We start from the raw sequence: 19197 nt of genomic DNA on the forward strand, positions 1-19197 counted from the left end.
AAGGTAAGCTGGCCAAGAATATGAAGGAGGATAGTAAAGAGGAAAAAATTAGTTAAGACCAAAGTTGGGCCCTTGAAGACAGAAACGGGTGAATTTATTATGTGGAACAAGGAAATAGCAGACGAGTTGAACAGGTATTTTGGACCTGTCTTCACTAGGGAAGACACAAACAATCTCCCAGATGTAACAGTGGCCAGAGGAGCTAGGGTAACAGAGGAACTGAAGGAAACTTGTATTAGGCAGAAAATGGTGTTGGGTAAACTGATGGGACTGAAGGCTGATAAATCCTTAAGGCCTAATGATCTGCATCCCAGGGTACTTAAGGAGGTGGCTCTAGAAATCGTGGACGCATTGGTAATCATTTTCCAATGTTCTATAGATTCAGGATCAGTTCCTGCAGATTCGAGGGTAGCTAATGTTATCCTACTTTTTAAGAAAGGAGGGAGAGAGAAAACAGGCAATTATAGACCAGTTAGCCTGACATCAGTGGTGGGGAAGATGCTGGAGTCAATTATAAAAGATGAAATAGCGGCATATTTGGATAGCAGTAGCAGGATAGGTCCGAGTCAGCATGGATTTACGAAGGGGAAATCATGCTTGACTGATCTTCTGGAATTTTTTGAGGATGTAACTATGAAAATGGACATGGGAAAGCCAGTGGATGTAGTGTACCTGGACTTTCAGAAAGTCTTTGATAAGATCCCACACAGGTTAGTGAGCAAAATTAGAGCACATGGCATTGGGGGAAGGGTACTGACATGGATCATAAATTGGTTGGCAGACAGGAAACAAAGAGTAGGGATTAACGGGTCCTTTTCAGAATGGCAGGCAGTAACTAGTGGGGTACCACAAGGCTCGGTGCTGGGACCGCAGCTATTTACACTATACATCAATAATTTAGATGAAGGGATTAAAAGTAACATTAGCAAATTTGCAGATGACACAAAGCTGGGTGACAGTGTGAAATGTGAGGAGGATGTTCTGAGAATACAGGGTGACTTGGACAGGCTGGGTGAGTGGGCAGATGCATGGCAGATGCAGTTTAATGTGGATAAATGTGAGGTTATCCTCTTTGGTGGCAAGAACAGGAAGGCAGATCACTATCTGAATGGTGTCAAGTTAGGAAAAGGGGAAGTACAACAAGATCTGGGTGTCCTTGTTCATCAGTCACTGAAAGTAAGCATACAGTTACAGCAGGCAGTGAAGAAAGCTAATGGCATGTTGGCCTTCATAATAAGGGAAGTTGAGTATAGAAGCAAAGAAGTCCTTCTGCAGTTGTACAAGGCCCTGGTGAGACCCCACCTGGAGTACTGTGTGCAGTTTTGGTCTCCAAATTTGAGGAAGGACATTCTTGCTATGGAGGGAGTACAGCGTAGGTTCACTGGGTTAATTCCAGGAATGGCGGGAATGTCAGAAGTTGAAAGATTGGAGCGACTGAGCTTGTATACACTGGAATTCAGAAGGATGAGATGGGATCTGATTGAAACATATAAGATTATTAAGGGATTGGACATGCTAGAGGAAGGAAACATGTTCCCGATGTTGGGGGAGTCCAGAACCAGAGGCCACAGTTTAAGAATAAGGGGTAGGCCATTTAGAACGGAGTTGAAGAAAAACTTTTTCACACAGAGGGTTGTGGATCTCTGGAATGCTCTGCCTAAGAAGGCAGTGGAGGCCAATTCTCTGGATTCTTTCAAGAAAGAGTTAGATAGAGCTCTTAAAGATAGTGGAGTCAAGGGATATGGGGAGAAGGCAGGAAAAGGGTACTGATTGTGGATGATCAGCCATGATCACAGTGAATGGTGGTGCTGGCTTGAAGGGCCAAATGGCCTACTCCAGCACCTATTGTCTATTGTCTATTGATTCTGAAGAGGGCCAAAATTCTTGGGAATTTAAAGATGATTCTTAATAAAGTATTTCTAAATGGGATTTTCAGGGTTGATGTCATGAGGATGTCTTTAAAGGCTAAATCAGGTATCCCATTTAAGATGGAGATGATCAGGAATTTCTTCTCTTCGACTGTTGTAAATCTTTGGAATTACCTACCTCTAAGGGTGGTAATTAAGTATAGTTACAGTTGAGAGACAGACTTTTGGACTACAGGGGAATTAAGATTTTTGAGATTGAGTAGGAAAGCAGATTTATGCCATTATTGAAAGACAAAGGAGGTTGGAAGGTCTACATGACCTTATCCTCCTCCTTTTCTTGAGGGTTCTGGGGAACTGGTGCAGGAGAGGATTAACACCTGTGCAGGTCAACCATAACTATACTGAATGGTGGGAAAGGCTGTAAGGGCCTGGTCCTATTGTGTTCTTGTAAAATATAAAGAATTTTCTTTCACCCGAAGGCTGGTTGGGATCTGGAACTGTTAGTTAAGTGGGTGGCAGTAGAAGATACTTAAGAAGTATCTAAATGATCACTTGTAAAGTTAAGGCATAGAAAGCTATGGGTAACATACCGATAAATTAGATTGGAATATATGGATAGTTGAAGGTTGGCATAGACATGGTGGGACAGAGGGACTGTTTTTGTGTTGTGTGACACTATGGTACGTAGTTTCAGAGCAGCAGCCTCCTAAGACGGCAAGAAACTTCAGAGAGTTGTGGACACAGCTCAGCACAACATGAAACCAGACTCCTTTCTATGGACTCTGCATACTCGTCTAACTGCCTCAGCAATACAGCCAACATAATCAAAAAATTGGCCTACCATGCTCTCTCACTGAACTGAAGATATGAAAATCTGAAAGTATATACCACCAGGCTCAAGAACAGTATCTGTCCCACTGTTATAAGACTACTGAATGGTCCCCTGGTATCATAAGATGGACTCTTGACTTCACAATCTACCTCATGGTGGCCATGCACCTTATTGTCTGCCAGGACTTACTTTCTCTGTAACACTTCATACTGCATTCTGTTATTGTTTTCCCAAGTACTATCTCAAGGTACTGACGTGATGAAATGATCTGTATGGATGGCATGCAAAACAAAGTCTTTCACTGTTCCTCGGTACATGTGATAACAATAAATCAATTTACCAAATTTAAAAGTGTATTTCTTTCTTTAATAAAGTATATTTACCTAAATACTTCCGGATGCTCCAAACACTTGGAATTCTTTCTTTAACCAGAACCATCAGGATATTAAGCTACCGAAATGCCAAGTACCTCCTTCAATTCTAGTTAAACTCTTTGAAGATGTAGAAGGGGCTTCACTGTTTATCTAACCCATCACATCCTTGACTTGGGAGAGTGTAACAGGACAGTACAGGGAGATCCTAATTCTGTAGCTAATCTGTGCAAGGAAGTTGTAACAAAACAACAAGAAGCTTTACTCCTGGGAGGCTGGAACTGTTGCAACAGGAGTGACTAAATGGCCTAGCAGTCTACTCTAGAGTCTTAGCCAGTAAAAGCAACCATTGATATTGATGACTATTCAAAATATTTAGACAGCTTGACTGCACAGATGAAGTCATAGTCATAGTCATACTTTATTGATCCCAGGGGAAATTGGTTTTCGTTACAGTTGCACCATGAATAATAAATAGTAATAGAAATAGTAATAGTAATACTACTATTAGTAAATAGTAAATAGTAATAGTCATGGAAATAATAACTAGTAATAGAAAAATAGTAATAAATATTTAAATAGTAATATGTGAATTATGCCAGTGAACTATGAAATAAGTCCAGGACCAGCCTATCGGCTCAGGGTGTCTGACCCTCCAAGGAAGGAGTTGTAAAGTTTGATGGCCACAGGCAGGAATGACTTCCTATGACACTCTGTGTTGCATCTCGGAGGAATAAGTCTCTGGCTGAATGTACTCCTGTGCCCACCCAGTACATTATGTAGTGGATGGGAGACATTGACCAAGATGGCATGCAACTTAGACAGCATCCTCTTTTCAGACACCACCGTGAGAGAGTCCAGTTCCACCCCCACAACATCACGGGCCTTACGAATGAGTTTGTTGATTCTGTTGGTGTCTGCTACCCTCAGCCTGCTGCCCCAGCACACAACAGCAAACATGATAGCACTGGCCACCACAGACTCATAGAACATCCTCAGCATCGTCCGGCAGATGTTAAAAGACCTCAGTCTCCTCAGGAAATAGAGACAGCTCTGACCCTTCTTGTAGACAGCCTCAGTGTTCTTAGACCAGTCCAGACCATTACAGTTGCAAAAATGTATACCAGCTGGATGGAAGTGAAGGGAAACTTCTTCACTTAGTGGAAAGTGATCTCTGGAACTGTCTAGCCTGGATGACAACGAAGGATTAGTCTTTAACAAAATTCAAGACACAGATCAACAGATCGCTTCTATTCTGCCTTTCCAAATGGCAGCCAATTTCATGTGAAGCCAAGGATGGATTTGTGTGGGCCAGTTTATCTGGTGATAGCCAAATTTTATTTCACTAAGCACACTGGTAATTGTCAACTAGGTGAGATTATACTGTTAATAATTACATAATACAGAAGTTTCAGGAGTTTTTGAGACATAAGAATAAGAAGATATTGTCTTCTGGTAGCACTGGCTATTAAAAACATTTTTGTTAATAAATTAAAGTATCACCAAAATGGTTCCTAATTCTGAGTAGGAAACTACCATGTCATAAACTGGAAGAACTGGAAAAACTGAAACAAGGAAAGACCACTTACAACCCCACCCCATTAAAATGAACTTTTTTTCAAATAAGAAATGACTACCTAAACAGTGCACATGTACTCCTTGACATAATCAAGGGTTTTTAATTTAATTGAAGCTTAGAATATTCAAGTAGGATATGACTGCAGAGACAGAAAATCAAGTAGAATCTGGAATTGTCAGGCTTTTGCCTTTAGAGTAAAATAAAAAAAATCTTGCTAGAGCTCCCTGGTGGCAGGACAGAGACAGGTGGAATGACTTTGTCCTTCTTACGGTACTGTGGAATAAGGTAAGCCAGTGGATGTCATTGCTTTCAGAAATCCCAGCTGTTCCTCCTTCCATTACCCCGAGTCACTTAGCCACCAGCAATACTGGCAATTGGTCATGGAGAGTTTGAAGCAGGGCCCAGGTATGTATTGAGCCTATAGACATTTACAAGTAATCTCAATTAAATTATCCCTCCTGTAAAGGAAATGACTTCTATTCTTGTAATTTTAGTTGGCCATACTGGCTTCTTCACTTCTACTAACTTTCTAATACTCCCCTTCTCTCCTTCCCTACACGGAACAGGAAATACCAGATGCTCAAGTAGTCTTATCAACATCCTACCTGGGGTTTATTACAATTTACCTCAGGCTGTTCTGATCCCATTAATCTTTTGGGGTTAGGTTCATACTTTTATTCTGAGGAATCATATTTCCCTTATCTGCGTACACTCTTTCATACCCTGATATAAGTGAAACATCAAATAGAGATGAACTTCTATGCTGCATCATACTTCTGGCAAGGGAACTTTGGAATCCAGAGAAAACCTTTTTCATGTGGTATTAATTTTGTTGCGTTTAAAAGCATTAACTGACACAGAAATAAATAGTTGGTTTTGTCTATTCACTAATGTGAGGGAGAAGGAATCCTTTTCATTTGATTACAATCCTCTTGGGCAGTTCTTTTCCAAATATTTTAAGTAAAAACTCACCAGGAGAAATACTTTACTGTCAGGCTTGACTTTATGTTTTTCCATATACTTATTGAGGCTGCTGTTCGCATAGCTGAATGCAAGAGAAGATCAATATTAGATTTTCTCACCAATTTAACTCTGATATGACAAAGCAATATAATGTGTACACAATTCGTAAAAGAGATATTGATTTCATTGGTTGATTTACTATGCCAGTGATATTACCAAAGAAAAGTATGTGGGAAACCTGATGGACACTCACACATCTCTCAGCTGCTTAAGATCACATTAGCCTGCCTTCCCTCAGTCAGTAAATGACCTGGGGGACCAAAGGAGAGGAAGAGAGAACAAAATAATACACAAATATCTCTTATTTTCTATCATTTACTGTAATTCCAGTTTATAAGTTCTGGTGAAAGAAAATTACAATGACTCCAGTCATAAAGAAATTAGCAAAATACCCAGAAAACAGATGATCTTAAAGCTGATTCACCTGTACAGCTGAGTAGGCAAACTAAAAGAGAAATTTTTCAAAAAATGTTGTTCTCAGAAGGACAGAGATACAGTCAACTCTGTATACATGCACCCTGTTTAGTTCACAGAGCACAAATTCATTTTACTCTTGGTCCATAGTCAAATTCTCAGAAGTACATCCCTGTAGTATATAAAAATACTTCCATGCAGGTCACGTGGTGCTATTCCTCAAATCCCTGTCATCTCCTCTGCTGTGCACTACAATGTTAGAAAACTCACCAAGAATCTCTGCCCTCCACTGATGCTCCCCCAGCCATGAATCGCCTATGGCTCAGTACAGTGAGGTTGCCTGTGAGTCTGGGTGGGCCCAGCTGAGTACTGATCGCTTCATGTGCTGTTCTGATCCTGTAGTGTCTCTCATCACTTCCTGCTGAAAGCTATTGATGCACTATCTGTTTGTTTGGCTGTACAGCTCTCCCCAGCCCAGAGATCTCTATTCAGTAAGAAGCTCAATTTTGATTGCTGGCCATTGAACTTGTTACCGTAGAAAAATCCCTGGGATGGACAGAGCAGAGAGGGGGAGCCTCCAGTTTCTACAATATCCAACAGAGTGTGTGGTGAGAGAAGCAGTCTGTCAGCATGTGGAGTGTGTACTTCCATTCCACAGCAATGACTCTCACTGAGTTTGCCAGCCAGAGTGCAGCACACCTCAGTGTTCTACAGCCACACCCCTTGCCTAAGCCCAGCTAGCAAAAGTCCTTCCACCAAATGATTAATTAATAGGGAATTCCAGTGGAGGTAGAGCTTCAAGTCAGCTCCTGACACAGGAGTATTGTCTAATGCAGAGTTTCCCAACCTGGAGTCCACAGATAATTCTCTCAGTTCATGGAAGTGGTCCATGGCATTAAAAAGGTTGGGAACTCCTGGTCTAATGCATCTCCCAATGCATAATGTAATAATGATCCTTTCCAACTCTAATTCCCTCCGCATTTTCATTCCTGGGAATACTCCCTGTGTGCTAAGAGAGTGTACTGCCCATCGGTGGCTCTCCAGTTGTTAGCAAAAATACAATGACTGAGACATTTCAAAATGGAAAATAATTATACCAGACTGTAGAAACTTTCCAAAACAACTCAGTACACCTGACAGTCCCAAACTTCACTCCAAGCATCCGTCCTCCCCTCATCTGCAACCCATGCTGGAAACAATAAGTACTCAAATAATTCTGTGGACTTCCTACTTGAGACTTGAACAATTGTTGTACATTGTTCTCATCTTAGATTCCTACCCTAAAAAGTATGAACCAGTAAGATCTGAGGCATTTCTTTCTGGCAACATACTACAGATGTCTTGTCACCTTCATAAGCTATGTTTGGGCAGTTGTTGTACGATCACTATATTGTTGAAATAGCAATCTGTGTGCAGAGCAGAAGATTGTGGTGCAGAGCCAATCAATGGGCAATTGCTCATTAATTATACTCATAATTTCCAAAATAGATGTTTCCTGCAGAGTGAAACAGATTGTCAATTTAAAATATTAAAAGTGCTTAATTTCTACAGTTTAGCAGAATAGTAGCAGGTTTCAGTGGAATGGGTCTTGGATGATTTCCTGGAATTTCCCAAGAAGAAAGGAAATTGTCAAAGCAACTGCTTATATTTTTAAAGAATGACAAATTTTGTAAGGTACATTTAGGAAAATGAAGGATGAAATTTCTGATGATTCTCTCCCCTGCCACCCTAAAGCAGCCCCAAATTCAAGAATATCTGCTTCCAAAAGAAGCAGGCAATACAGCACTCTGTGAGTGGTGTGAATGTTCCTTCAAGCATGTAACATTGTACAAAATTCAAACCTCAATCAGAAACTGGTAAAGAATCAGAACTTACGTTGTTCTCCTAAAGTCTTTCTGCAGAGTTGGGTATTCGGGCATTTTGCGGATATCTTCCCAATCTTTATCTTGCAAAATAAAGACATGTCTTTACAAATGTTACTAGACTGTTTGAGTATATCTATAATGAAGAAAACCATGGGTACGCAGCACAAAGTCATTCTTACATTAAAAGATTTTATTAAAGTGGACCTGTGCTCCTGAGCAAGGTGCTAGCTATGACATTAACACAAATCTGATTCAAGCAACACACACAAAATGCTGGTGGAATGCAGCAGGCCAGGCAGCATCTGCAGGAAGAAGTACAGTTGACATTTCGGGCCGAGACCCTTCGTCAGGACTAACTGAAATAAGAGATAGTAAGAGATTTGAAAATGGGAGGGGGAGGGGAGATCTGAATAATAGGAGAAGACAGGAGGGGGAGGAATGAAGCTAAGAGCTAGAAAGTTGATTGGAAAAAGGGACACAGAGCTGGAGGAGGTGGAGGCTCATGGGATGGTAGGCCTGGGGAGAAAGAAAGGAGGAGGGGAGTACCAGAGGAAGATGGAAAGCAGGCAAGGAGTTATTGTGAGAGGGACAGAGAGAGAAAAAAAGGAAAAAAATAATAAATAAATAAGGAATGGGGTAAGAAGGGGAGGAGGGGCATTAACAGAAGTTGGAGAAATCAATGTTCATGCCATCAGGTTGGAGGCTACCCAGACGGAATATAGGGAGTTGTTCCTCCAACCTGAGTGTGGCCTCATCTTGACAGTAGAGGTGGTCATGGATTGACATATCAGAATGGGAATGGGACGTGGAATTAAAATGTGTGGCCACTGGGAGATCCTGCTTTCTCTGGCAGACAGAGCGTAGGTGTTCAGCGAAACAGTCTCCCAGTCTGTATCGAGTCTCACCAATATATAAAAGGCCGTACCGGGAGCCCCAGACACAGTATATCGCATCAGCCGACTCACAGGTAAAGTGTCGCCTCACCTGGAAGGACTGTCTGGGGCCCTGAATGGTGGTGAGGGAGGAAGTGTAAGGGCAGGTGTAGCACTTGTTCCGCTTACAAGGATAAGTGCCGGGAGGGAGATCGGTGGAAGGGATGGGGGGCACGAATGGACAAGGGAGTCGCGTAGGGAGCAATCCCTGCGCAAGGCGGGGGGGGGGAGGGAAAGATGTGCTTGGTGGTGGGATCCCCTTGGAGGTGACGGAAGTAACAAAGAATTATATGTTGGACCCGGAGGCTGGTGGGGTGGTAGGTGAGGACAAGGGGAACTGCCCTAGTGCCACTGTTCTAAGGCTCCAACTTTGCCACCACAAAAACACTGTTTAGCAAAGTAGACACAACTGGTTTTTACAGAGGATAGTGTCCCAAATCTTGAATTAAAATAATTATGGTTTCAAACTATTTAATCACAAATACTTTTAATTCACAGAAGGTGGAGAGCACTACTTGGGTCTAAGGCCACATTTTCATTCTTATACTTTGTAACTGCTGTTTACTTTCATTTGTTGATTAAAAAGTCTGACAATGGGGACACTGTGGGCTGAAATGGGAGTAAAATTTTCTCCCACAAGACTTTAAAAAAAATTATTTTCTAGATACCATTATTATAATCATATTGTTACAATGATCAGTAGGAATATTTTAATTAAACTTTTATCTAGGTCTGATTGTTAACAAAATTGTTTTATTATCTGTGAGCACTGCACATTGTTTCATGTTGAAAGTAGAACAATGAGAACTTCCACTGTGAGAGGACAAATTTTTGTCTCTGTTGAAGTGCAGATCCTTATTAAATTATTTCAGAATAAACAACAATCCTGCAATAGTTTCATAACCTTTAAAAAAGCATCACACAGCTTTACTCTGATTATTTGAATTCTATCCTGTAGGATCATTAATGTCATAACTAAACCCAATTTACTTCTCACTGTAGACGAAGAGACTGTATGTTCACCTCAACTCAGAAAAGTGAATTTGACATCAAATGGTGTGTCAGACAAATCAATATGGACATTTATGACATGTTAATCAGTCGTCTACCACTCTACAGGACGGTACAGCAAAATTTTACAGTACTGAGTATCCCTTTTATAAAACCTATGCTAATCAGAATAATGACAGCTATCACTTCAGCAGACAGTACATCAGTTTTATTTAATGCAACAGACTGATTTCCCACTTGAAATTACACCAAGCATCAGCTGAACAAACTCACCAGCAGGAAATCCCATAACACTGAAAATACGATCCAACTGATCATGATGAAAAGGGTTACTTGTTTTGATATCTTCCTGGCGACAATGAAAGATGGGTTCTGATGTTAAAAGTTCTGCAAAAATGCACCCAATTGCCCAAATATCTAAAGTAAAAGACAAGAAATATAATAAGGCAAAGAGTAACAATGTTGAGTTGACCGTGAATCATATATGCTCATCATGGTGGATCTGAAGGCTATAAAATCAAACAAGTCTTCAGTCCATCATATAGGAAATGACAAATTTTCCAGTATGTGGAGGAAAGTTATAGACTGCTAAGCCCTGGGTCTGAGAAACAGAAAAGGGGTAAGTTTTTGGCTATCAAATAAAAAAAATGATAGAATGTGTGGAATTTTAAGTCATCAAGTTAGATGGTAGTGAAAATGACTGAGGACAAAAATTTAAAAATAAACAATAAACCACATCCTAACTCTAACTCTCATTGAACAAATGTTTCCCTTCATCTACATGCAAAATTCTAAATTCCACATATACTAATAAGTACAAGATTCCACCCATACCATCTTCTTTAGCCTCTCTAATGCTTGTTGGTAAATTACTGCTTGTGTATCATCCTGGTTGTTGAAAATCCAAACTTATCTACAATTAAACAATGAAGTTGGAAGCCATGTTTTCTGGCTAAGTTACAAACTAATTTCCTAATGATTGATTCTATCCGCTTTCTGGCCACCATCTCAGTTTGAACCATGCGACCTGCAATCCTAGCGTTCTACTTGACCCTCAGCAGTGCTTTCCATTCATACATTCGCTCCCACAACATTTTTCACTGTGCCTTAGTCTAAATCCTGCCAAAATTCCTGGGAACACAGAAATTGATAAGTTTAGGACTGTGGGAAACAAAGACCTAGTAATCTTAAAAGGAAATGGAAAATAGTCCCTATGGGCAAAGAGAGTATGGAGTGCAATCCCAGTACATAAAATTAGTGCAGGGTACAGAGTCTCTATCAGTTTAAAAGGAGATGGGCAATACATTTCCAATGAATTTAGATGGTGAGAAAAAAGCTCCAATGAGTAAAAGGTGCACATGAAACAAATCACTTGTGATTTTAAAAGCAATGTGGAAGAAGAATCCTGGTGAGTAAAAGAAGCTTGGTAAAAGAAGGACATTGGTGAATTTAAAAGTACTATGGTAAACAGGATACCAGTGAGTTTAAAAGAAGCATGGGAAAGAGTTCTGGTGATAAAAGGTCTGTGGGAAATAGAGCCTTGGCACTTTAGATAAGCATTTTTTTAAACAAACATCCAGAGAATTAAAGAAATTACCTCAGGATAAGTAAAACTGCACATATATTGCAGTACTGCCAGCACTGGGAAGTACTGTTTGCTGTGAATTGGCTTAAGCTAACAAATACAGGCACAGCAAGGCTCCTCAAACACTTTGAATGCACATTTTGTATCATGTTGTAGCACCAGAAAACATCAGGTCCACAGGGGCATGAAAACATGGTCACCTGCAGCTACATTTCAGGATGTACCCAGCAGGCAGAGGAAATGGGTGATTGCCAGACAAACAGAAAAGGGCAGCAGGTAGTTCAGGAGATTCAAAGGGCACCTTAAATACTAACTAACTTTTGGTTCAGATTACTGATGAGAGAGAAAGTTTCTCTGGAGAGTGAAGCTAGACTCAGGACCTCAGCACTCAGGTTGACTCAATAGTTCAGGGAGCGAGATAAGAGAGATGAAGAGAATAACAATTATAAGAAATTCGACAGATATGGTACAGGTTGTGAACAAAGGATAGTATGTTGCCTCCCTGTTAAAGAGTTAAGGCAGCAACGTGCAGCTACTCTGTAGTAGGAGAGCAAACAGCTATAGGTTGCAGTCATATCACTAGCAGAAGAAATATATAGTGTTTAGGAGTATGTACTTCTCATACTGAGAAACAGCATGACAAGATCTAAGACAGACTTATAGTGTATGCATGCAAATCCAAGAAACATACTGAAAATGGCTGGTGAGCTAAGTGGGATTACAATGTTGTGGCATTAACAAAAACTGCTTAAAAATCCAGGACAGGAATCTAAATAATCTTGTCCGATCCAATCGGTTGTCCATTGAAATCCAGTGACGACATCCACTCCTTTAACAGTGAGATCTTTGATGACTATACAGTCCTATCCTGGACCCACAAGCTCTATTGCAGGTGGGGCATATATATGTGGTAGTTGTGGTAGTAGTGGTGGTAGTGATGGTAACCATGGCTGCATTTCTCCTGGCTCTTTTCTGTTGTCTTCTGGTTGTTCTTTCCATCTCCAGAATACGATCCCCATCCCTACACAGCTGTTGCCAAGTGGTATGGTCAGCAGCAGCATCCTCCAGGTCCTCGGGTGTGATCTTGCTTCTTAAAGCATTCTTCATCTGACCCTTATAGCGCTTCTTCGGCCCTCCAGCTGAGCGTCGACCATGATGTAGCTGGCTGTATAACACTCTGCGGGGTAGCTGACATGAGGGCATCCTTATCACATGCCCCAGCCACTGCAGCTGACGCTGGGTGATCATGGCCTCAATACTCCTGCAGTTGGTCTTTACAAGTATTTCAGTGTGAGGCACCCACTCACGCCAGGTAATTCCCAGGATGTGCTGAAAGCAGCTTATGTGGAAGCGCTCCTAGGACTTAATGTGACGGCTTTAGATTACCCAAGCTTCACAGCTACAAAGGAGGGTGGTGACACAGATCGCTTGGAATACTGCAACCTTTGTGGAGGGACAAAGGCTCCTATTCTGAAGGATTCTACGCCAAAGTCTCCCAAAGGCAGCTGATGCCTGTTTAATGCGGCTTTGGATGTCATTGTCAATGCCGCTAGCCTCAGAGAGAATGCTCCCCAGATATTTGAAAGATGGCACTACTGACAGCTTTTCATTACCAACGATGAAGGCAGGAAGAGTGGGTGGGACACTGGTACTCCATTGGCAAACCACTTCTGTCTAGGTGGTATTGACAGTCAGCCCCATCCTGCTGTACGCTCTCACCGCCACAGCAAGGACAGTCTGGAGATCCTTCGGAGTATGGGCCACAAGAACAGTCGTCTGCATACTGCAGCTCCAGGACCCACTCCCTTCGGAGTTTGGTGGTCGCACGGAGCCTCCTGATGTCAAAGAGGTTGTAATCTAATCTGACATCCACTACCACACCGCTGTTGTCTTCAATCTCGTTGTGGAGAAGCTTGCTAACACATAAGAGGAAGATGTTAAAGAGCACTAGCGCTAGCACACACCCCTGCCTCACCCCTGTGCGTACAAGGAAGGGCTCGGACTCTTGTACTCCTATGGTCACCCGAGCAGTCATCCCATCGTGGAACTGGCGGAAGATGTTAACAAATTTATTGGGACAGGCAAACCTGAGGAGGACATCCCATAAGAGCTTTCTTTGCACAGTGTCGAATGCTTTGGAGAGGTCGAAAAAGGACATAAACAGGTCCTGAGGTTGCTCCCGGCACTTTTCCTGAAGCTGCCGGGCTGTGAAGATCATGTCGATAGTGCTCCTGTTCTTCCTAAATCCACACTGCAATTCAGGCAGCATTGACTCGGTGATGTTGCTGATGAGTCTCTGAAGCATTACTTTAGCCAGGACCTTTCCAGCAACAGAGAGGAGTGATATGCCCCTACTATTGCTGCAGATGGCCTTGTCACCCTTGTTTTTATAAATGACAACAATGTTTGCATTTCTCCATTGCTGTGGGATGTTCTCGTCAGTCCAGACCTTGGTGATGTACTGGTAGAGGGTGCGCATGTACATGTACCCTCCGTTCTTCAGTAACTCAGCAGGGATATTGTCAGTGCCAGGGGACCTGTTGTTCTTAAGGGAATGGACAGCTGATAGAACCTCCTGGAAGGTTGGTGGTAGACTGAGGTCGTGGATAGGAGGAAGTTCAGGCAGTTCGTTCAGGATGGTGGGGTCTGCGTCAAGAGTCCTGATTAAGCAGGGTGTTTCAATGCTCAGCCCACCTCAGCAGAATGGTATTCTGATTCTTTTTTATATATTTTTTTTTATTTAAATTTTTAAAGAAGAAATATAAGGACTCAACCAATACAACAATTAATACATATTGAAAAAAAAATTCAAATACATTAATAAGTCCAAGAGAAAAAAAAACACCTATCCCAACACCATTTCCCCTCATTAGAAAAAAGGAGGGAGAAAAAAAACATAAAAGACAGAGGAAAGAAAGGAGAAGAGAAAAAAGATAAGAGAATTCTTCAGAAGTGTTGAACCATCTGCTGTTTTCAGGGGAGTAACACATCGATTTATCGGGCTGTAGTGCCTTTTCAGTCCACCACTCATTTTGTATGGCCCGCATTGCCTTTTGCACTTTCCTCTGAGCTGCCTGCCAACGCTGCCTGATGCTGGTGGATGAGGGGTTGTCTAAAGTTGCCCGGTATGCTTTGTGCATGTCCTTATGCAAGTTGTGGATGGTGTCTGAGTTATCATCAAACCAGTCTTGGTGGTTCCTGCTCTTATGGCCGATGGATTGGGCTGCTGCGTCACAGAGCGCAGAGCTGATATAGGTCCACTGTTGCCATCACAACATCACAACCGGCATGCCCGCAGGTGTTCAAGAAAGATAGCAAAGAAAGAAGAGGCAGTGGCCACATAATTTATCGAATATTGAAAGTTCTAGATAGAGATGTGGAGAGGATGTCTCCGATAGTGGGGGAGTCTAATACCAGAAGGCACAGCCTCAGAATAGAGGGACATTCATTTAGAACAGAGATGAGGAGGAATTTCGTTAGCCAGAAGAATTCATTGCCACATACGTCTGTGGAGGCCAGGTCATTGGGTATATTTAAAGCAGAGTTTGATAGGTTCTCAGGACGTCAACGGTTACGGGGAGAAGGCAGCAGAATGGAGTTGAGAGGGATAATAAAACAGCCATGATTAAATGGCTGGAGCAGATTTAATGGCCAAATAGACTAATTCTGTATCTATGGTTTTAAGACCATAAGATATAAGAGCAGAAGCAGGCCATTCGGCCCATCAAGTCTACTCTGCCATTCAATCATGGGCTGAAGCAATTCTTCTAGTCATCCCCACTCCCCTGCTTTCACCCAATACCCTTTGATGCCCTGGCTAATCAAGAACCTATCTATCTCTGCCTTAAGTACACCCAATTACTTGGCCTCCACAGCCACTCGTGACAACAAATTCCACAGATTTACACCCTCTGACTAAAGTAATTTCTCCACATCTCAGTTCTAAAAGGACGTCCTTCAATCCTGAAGTCATGCCCTCTCGTCCTAGAATCCCATACCATGGGAAATAACTTTGCCATATCTAATCTGTTCAGGCCTTTTAATATTCAGAATGTTTCTATGAGATCCCCCCTCATTCTCCTGAACTCCGGGGAACACAGCAGAAGAGCTGCCAGACGCTCCTCATACAGTAATCCTTTCATTCCTGGAATTGTTCTCGTGAATCTTCTCTGAACCGTCTTCAATGTCAGTATATCCTTACTAAAATAAGGAGCCCAAAACTGCACACAATACTCCAAGTGTGGTCTCACGAGTGCTTTACAGAACCTTAACATCACATCCCTGCTCTTATATTCTATACCTCTAGAAATGAATGCCAACATTGCATTCGCCTTCTTCACAACTGACTCAACCTGGAGGTTAACCTTCAGGGTATTTTGCACAAGGACTCCCAAGTCCCTTTGCATCTCTATATTTTGAATTCTCTCCCCTTCTAAATAATAGTCTGCCTGTTTATCTCTTCCACCAAAGTGCACAACCATACACTTTCCAACATTGTATTTTATTTGCCACTTCTTTGCTCATTCCCCTAAACCATCTAAGTCTCTGTGCAGGCGCTCTGTTTCCTCAACACTACCCACTCCTCCACCTATCTTTGTATCATCGGCAAATTTAGCCACAAATCCATTAATACCGCAGTCCAAATCATTAACATACATCGTAAAAAGCAGCAGTCCCAACACCAACCCCTGTGGAACTCCACTGGTAACTGGCAGCCAGCCAGAGTAGGATCCCTTTATTTCCACTCTGTTTTCTGCCAAGCAGTCAATGCTCTACCCATGCAAGTAACTTCCCTGTAATTCCATGGGCTCTTATCTTGCTAAGCAGACCTTGTCAAAGGCCTTCTGAAAACCCAAGTACATCACGTCTACTGCATCTCCTTTGTCTATTCTGCTTGTAATTTCCTCAAAGAATTGCAGTAGGTTTGTCAGGCAGGATTTTCCTTTCAGGAAACCATGCTGGCTTTGGCCTATCTTGTCATGTGCCTCCAAGTACTCTGTAATCTCATCCCTAACAATCGATTCCAACAACATCCCAACCACTAATGTCAGGCTAACAGGTCTATAGTTTCCTTTCTGCTGCCTCCCACTCTTCTTAAACAGCGGAGTAACATTTGCAATTTTCCAGTCATGCCAGAATCTATCAAAATTGTTGAAAGATTATCGTTAATGCCTCTTCAATCTCTCTAGCTACTTCCTTTAGAACCCAAGGGTGCATTCCATCAGGTCCAGGAGATTTATCCACCCTCAGACCATTAAACTTCCTGAGCACCTTCTCAGTCGTAATCTTCACTGCACAAACTTCACTTCCCTGACACTCCTGAATGTCCGGTATACTGCAGACGTCTTCCACTGTGAAGAATGATGCCATCTCTGCATCTCTCATTACAATATCTCCAGCGTCATTTTGTATTGGTCCTATATTTACCCTTGACTCTCTTTTACCCTTTATATATCTAAAAAAAGCTTTTAGTATCTTCTTTGATATTGGTCACCAGCTTCCTTTCATAATTCGCCTTTTCCTTCCAAATGACCTTCTTAGTTTCCTTCTGCAATTTTTTAAAAGCTCCCCAATCCTCTAACTTCCCACTAGCTTTGGCTTCCTTGTATGCCTTCCCTTTTGCTTTTACTTTGGCTCTGACTTTACTTGTCAGCCACGGTAGTGTCCTTCTTTCCTTTGAAAATTGCTTCGTATTTGGAGTGTATCTGTCTTGACGGTGGATATGCAATGGCAAGCATTTAAAGATCGCATGGATGAACTACAACAATTGTTCATCCCAGTTTGGCAAAAGAATAAATCAGGGAAGGTAGTGCACCCGTGGCTGACAAGGGAAATTAGGGATAGTATCAATTCCAAAGAAGAAGCATACAAATTAGCCAGAAAAAGTGGCTCACCTGAGGACTGGGAGAAATTCAGAGCCCAGCAGAGGAGGACAAAGGGCTTAATTAGGAAAGGGAAAAAAGATTATGAGAGAAAACTGGCAGGGAACATAAAAACTGACTGTAAAAGCTTTTATAGATATGTGAAAAGAAAAAGATTGGTTAAGACAAATGTAGGTCCCCTACAGACAGAAACTGGTGAATTGATTATGGGGAGCAAGGACATGGCAGACCAATTGAATAACTACTTTGGTTCTGTCTTCACTAAGGAGGACATAAATAATCTTCCGGAAATAGTAAGGGACAGAGGGTCCAGTGAGATGGAGGAACTGAGGGAAATACATGTTGGTAGGGAAGTGGTGTTGGGTAAATTGAAGGGATTAAAGGCAGATAAATCCCCAGGGCCAGATGGTCTGCATCCCAGAGTGCTTAAGGAAGTAGCCCAAGAAATAGTGGATGCATTAGTGATAATTTTTCAAAACTCTTTAGATTCTGGACTAGTTCCTGAGGATTGGAGGGTAGCTAATGTAACCCCGCTTTTTAAAAAAAGGAGGGAGAGAGAAACCGGGCAATTATAGACCGGTTAGCCTAACGTCAGTGGTGGGGAAAATGCTAGAGTCAGTTATCAAAGATGTGATAACAGTACACTTGGAAAGCGGTGAAATCATCGGACAAAGTCAGCATGGATTTGTGAAAGGAAAATCATGTCTGACAAACCTCACAGAATTTTTTGAGGATGTAACTAGTAGAGTGGATAGGGGAGAACCAGTGGATGTGGTATATTTGGATTTTCAAAAGGCTTTTGACAAGGTCCCACACAGGAGATTAGTGTGCAAGCTTAAAGCACACGGTATTGGGGGTAAGGCACTGATGTGGATAGAGAATTGGTTGGCAGACAGGAAGCAAAGAGTGGGAATAAACGGGACCTTTTCAGAATGGCAGGCAGTGACTAGTGGGGTACCGTGAGGCTCAGTGCTGGGACCCCAGTTGTTTACAATATATATTAATGACTTAGATGAGGGAATTAAATGCAGCATCTCCAAGTTTGCGGATGACATGAAGCTGGGCACCAGTGTTAGCTGTGAGGAGGATGCTAAGAGGATGCAGGGTGACTTGAATAGGTTAGGTGAGTGGGCAAATTCATGGCAGATGCAATTTAATGTGGATAAATGTGAGGTTATCCACTTTGGTGGCAAAAACAGGAAAACAGATTATTATTTGAATGGTGGCCGATTAGGAAAAGGGGAGGTGCAATGAGACCTGGGTGTCATTATACACCAGTCATTAAAAATGGGTATGCAGGTACAGCAGGCGGTGAAAAAGGCAAATGGTATGCTGGCATTCATAGCAAGAGGATTCAAGTACAGGAGCAGGGAGGTACTACTGCAGTTGTACAAGGCCTTGGTGAGACCACACCTGGAGTATTGTATGCAGTTTTGGTCCCCTAATCTGAGGAAAGACAGCCTTGCCATAGAGGGAGTACAAAGAAGGTTCACCAGATTGATTCCTGGGATGGCAGGACTTTCATATGATGAAAGACTGGATCGACTAGGCTTATACTCGTTGGAATTTAGAAGATTGAGGAGGGATCTTATTGAAACGTATAAAATCCTAAAGGGATTGGACAGGCTAGATGCAGGAAGATTGTTCTCGATGTTGGGCAAGTCCAGAACGAGGGGTCACAGTTTGAGGATAAAGGGGAAGCCTTTTAGGACCGAGATTAGGAAAAACTTCTTCACACAGAGAGTAGTGAATCTATGGAATTCTCTACCACAGGAAACAGTTGAGGCCAGTTCATTGGCTATATTTAAGAGGGAGTTAGATATGGCCCTTCTGGC

General features: G+C 42.1%; 1 protein-coding gene across 9 annotated transcripts in view; it reads right to left on the reverse strand.

Annotated features, from left to right (window-relative positions):
* Positions 1 to 19197, reverse strand: part of cdk19 (cyclin dependent kinase 19) — a 180537-nt gene that overhangs the window by 42508 nt on the left and 118832 nt on the right. For 8 of the 9 annotated variants that reach the window (XM_072246478.1, XM_072246469.1, XM_072246497.1 and 5 more), the window contains 3 exons: positions 10169 to 10312; positions 7963 to 8032; positions 5623 to 5695 (listed from right to left, as the gene is read on the reverse strand). In XM_072246478.1, the coding sequence (XP_072102579.1) occupies positions 5623 to 5695; positions 7963 to 8032; positions 10169 to 10312 (287 nt within the window). The remainder of the gene's footprint in view (positions 1 to 5622; positions 5696 to 7962; positions 8033 to 10168; positions 10313 to 19197) is intronic. The other variant, XM_072246488.1, reaches the window with a different exon arrangement.

The sequence above is a fragment of the Mobula birostris genome, chromosome 2, assembly GCF_030028105.1.
Source record: "Mobula birostris isolate sMobBir1 chromosome 2, sMobBir1.hap1, whole genome shotgun sequence".
NCBI lineage: Eukaryota > Metazoa > Chordata > Chondrichthyes > Myliobatiformes > Myliobatidae > Mobula > Mobula birostris.